Raw genomic sequence first — 2,735 nt, forward strand, 5'->3', positions numbered from 1 at the left:
TCAGAACCATGAGTTGAAGATAATATAATGTCACGGGAAGCATTTGCAATGTGTTATATGAAACAGCATATATAAAATAGTATTTAACCCAAACTAATAAATTCCTTACACAAGTGTACATGCATATATGTAAAATATATAAAGTATATCTAATTATATCATACATATTTGTTATTTTGAGGGGATATTCAGCAACATTTCTAATCAGAAACGTGATCCTATAGATGGGGCAGGGTCCAGATAAAAATGAAAAGAGGCAGTCATGCCTTGGGAGATCATTCTCAGAAGAATTAAATATCTGCTCAAACTTATAATGTATTTGAAAAAGTAAAGCGATGCAGCAGCATCATTAATGAAGAATCTGGGAAAAATCCAATGTCATGTTTAGTTGGTTTATTTCCCCCTGTACGAGTGGCCAGGTACCTTTCCGGCAAATTTATTCACAAAGAGGTTCAGATTGAAAAGCGGGGCTCCCGCAGGCTCAGCAGCCTGTGCAGTGTGATCCTTCCGCCAGCGTCAGAAGGTATACAGGTGAACACATGCAGGTTTGGGTTGAGATTTTCAGGTTTTATCTTCTCCCCAAATCCAGGAGGAGCCCAAGGAAAGATTAAAATTCTGATTGCTTTCCAGATACGGAAAAAAGAAATTAAAGGCAAAGCGTGAACAGTCTTTCTTTCCATCACAAATGGGTTTCTCATCTTCATCTTTTATGTAGATATTTTTATACCTTTGGATGCATACAAAATTTAAGAATGCAGGGTTTTTTAAAATTTATTTCAGTTTTGTGGCAAAATCTTCCACTTACGTGAAATAGCTGAAGTAAAATGCTATGCAAATGTTATCTGAAAGGGTCTATGGAAAGCCATAAACATCAGTTGCCAGGGTCTCACTTTGTCCAAGGGCCAGATCGCAACAAAATATATCTGACTTAGAAATACATATTGAATTTTATAAACCCGCCAAAATATGTCTTGAGGAATACCTGTTAGCGGGACGAGCCAACACCTCTCTCTTGAATCCAAAAGTCAAAAGGTTGTATGATCCTTTCTTTCCCATCAGCACAGGAAGTGACTACTGCAACCCACATTCTGAGTGTGAAATGAGGCCTTGTTCCGTTTCCTGATTTCCAACACTGTTTTTCAGCACCCAGCTGAATAAAGTACGTCCTGGGAAGACAGAATAAGAAAGTCTTAATGAGGCCCAGCTCGACAGGGCTTCTCATTATTGGCCTGCTTACGAGCTGCAGAGAGAATCAAGCATCGAGGCTCAGAGAAAGACAGAGTGAATCAGTGAGGCTTGCCAGAGAAGTGCAGTGGGAGAAGCTTCCTCCAGCCCGGCGGTGCCAAGGGAAGCTGGCTCCAGAGAAGCCTCAAAGCGCTTCAGGGGAAAGCTAATGGCCCGTTGGAAGGAAGCCACTCCCAGGGTCTTGCAAACCCTGGCAGGAGACGGTGGCCCACAGCACTTCCACAGACCTAACCGCCTCAATTTTAGCTGTGCTTGGAACACATACATCATCCCTGGAAATGTGCCTCTGTCAGGATGGAGGAAGGAAGCCCTGAATCCAAACGCTCAGGCAGTGTGACAGGTTCCCTGATACGACCCGCAGACTTGAAGGCCTGCCATCTCCTGGCCACATCTCTATAATGCTAATTACCCGCTGCGCGGCCAATGGGGAAAGAATTCATGGCATTTCCACAGCTGAGGCCATTCCTATAGCATACACAGCAGACAACTCAGGCACAGAGAACCAAGCGCAGGAGGAGGTCTCCTTCCAATAGGCCACCTGGCCAGACTTCCAAAAACCTCCAGCAAGTTCAATGCCTGATTAAATACCCAAACGTAGCCACGAGGCATCGCTGACAATACTCTCCTGTGTCCATGGTCTTGTGTGCCAAGAGCTTGAAAGAACCTTGGTAAGGAAACTGATACTCATCCAGGGCGGTGGCGTTGATGGCACCGCTTAGGGTGAAGGAAAGGGCCAAAGGTCCCCTCCTCCTCTTCTAACCAGGCTTGTAGGAAATATTGGTTTATGGTTTATTGACACACCTTCCTCTGTGCTGTTTTCATGGGTTTTACTGACTCGTTGCTCAGCCTGGAACCCCCTCCACCAGGATGTGTGCAGAGATGCAGCCCCTTGTCAGGCTTCCTCAGCCCCCGTCATCTGCCCATCTCCGGCGGATACCACCACGACTTTTCCATAGACGGAATTCCCAGAAAACAGGTCTTGTTCTCGCTTCTAGTCCAATTCTCCCCAGAAAAGGTCACATTTCTGACAAGACTCGTTTCTGAAAGGCCCCTATGCGGCTGTCAACTGCCAGTTTGTCCTGGGGCCCCAGATACTTCTTCCACTGTGTATGCCTCAGACATGCATTTCCCGGCTCTCTCCCACTGGCTCTCAGTAGGTTCCTTCAATTGGCAGGCACTGGTGCAAGGCTGGAGGACAGGAAGAAGGAAGAACTCGAGTAGCTGTTTTTCTTCCTGCTTCTAGCAACATTTTCTGCTAATGGCTTTGTCTTCTCTGTGGTTCCAGCTCCATAGCCCCCTTACCTTCTTCTCAGATACCCCGGCAACATCACCCAGGACGGCTGCCGGTTCTAACTTCCACCAGTGGGCCCAGCACCTGGGCACCAGCAATATCACCTCTTCCCTCTGTCCCTGCAACCGTAGGAGTGCTAACAGCTTCTTGCAACTCTTAACCTCTGCATTATTTTCTCAACAAACATTCAGCCTTTTTT

General features: G+C 46.1%; 1 protein-coding gene across 1 annotated transcript in view; it reads right to left on the bottom strand.

Moving 5' to 3' along the window:
- Positions 1 to 705: 705 nt before the first annotated feature.
- LOC119466801 overlaps positions 706 to 2,735 on the bottom strand; it is a 36,722-nt gene continuing 34,692 nt past the window's right edge. Inside the window, exon 5 of the mRNA XM_037727425.1 lies at positions 706 to 1,166. Within this exon, the coding sequence (XP_037583353.1) occupies positions 1,072 to 1,166 (95 nt within the window). The 3' untranslated portion in view covers positions 706 to 1,071. The remainder of the gene's footprint in view (positions 1,167 to 2,735) is intronic.

This window comes from Cebus imitator, unplaced genomic scaffold (genome assembly GCF_001604975.1).
Source record: "Cebus imitator isolate Cc_AM_T3 unplaced genomic scaffold, Cebus_imitator-1.0 Scaffold230, whole genome shotgun sequence".
NCBI lineage: Eukaryota > Metazoa > Chordata > Mammalia > Primates > Cebidae > Cebus > Cebus imitator.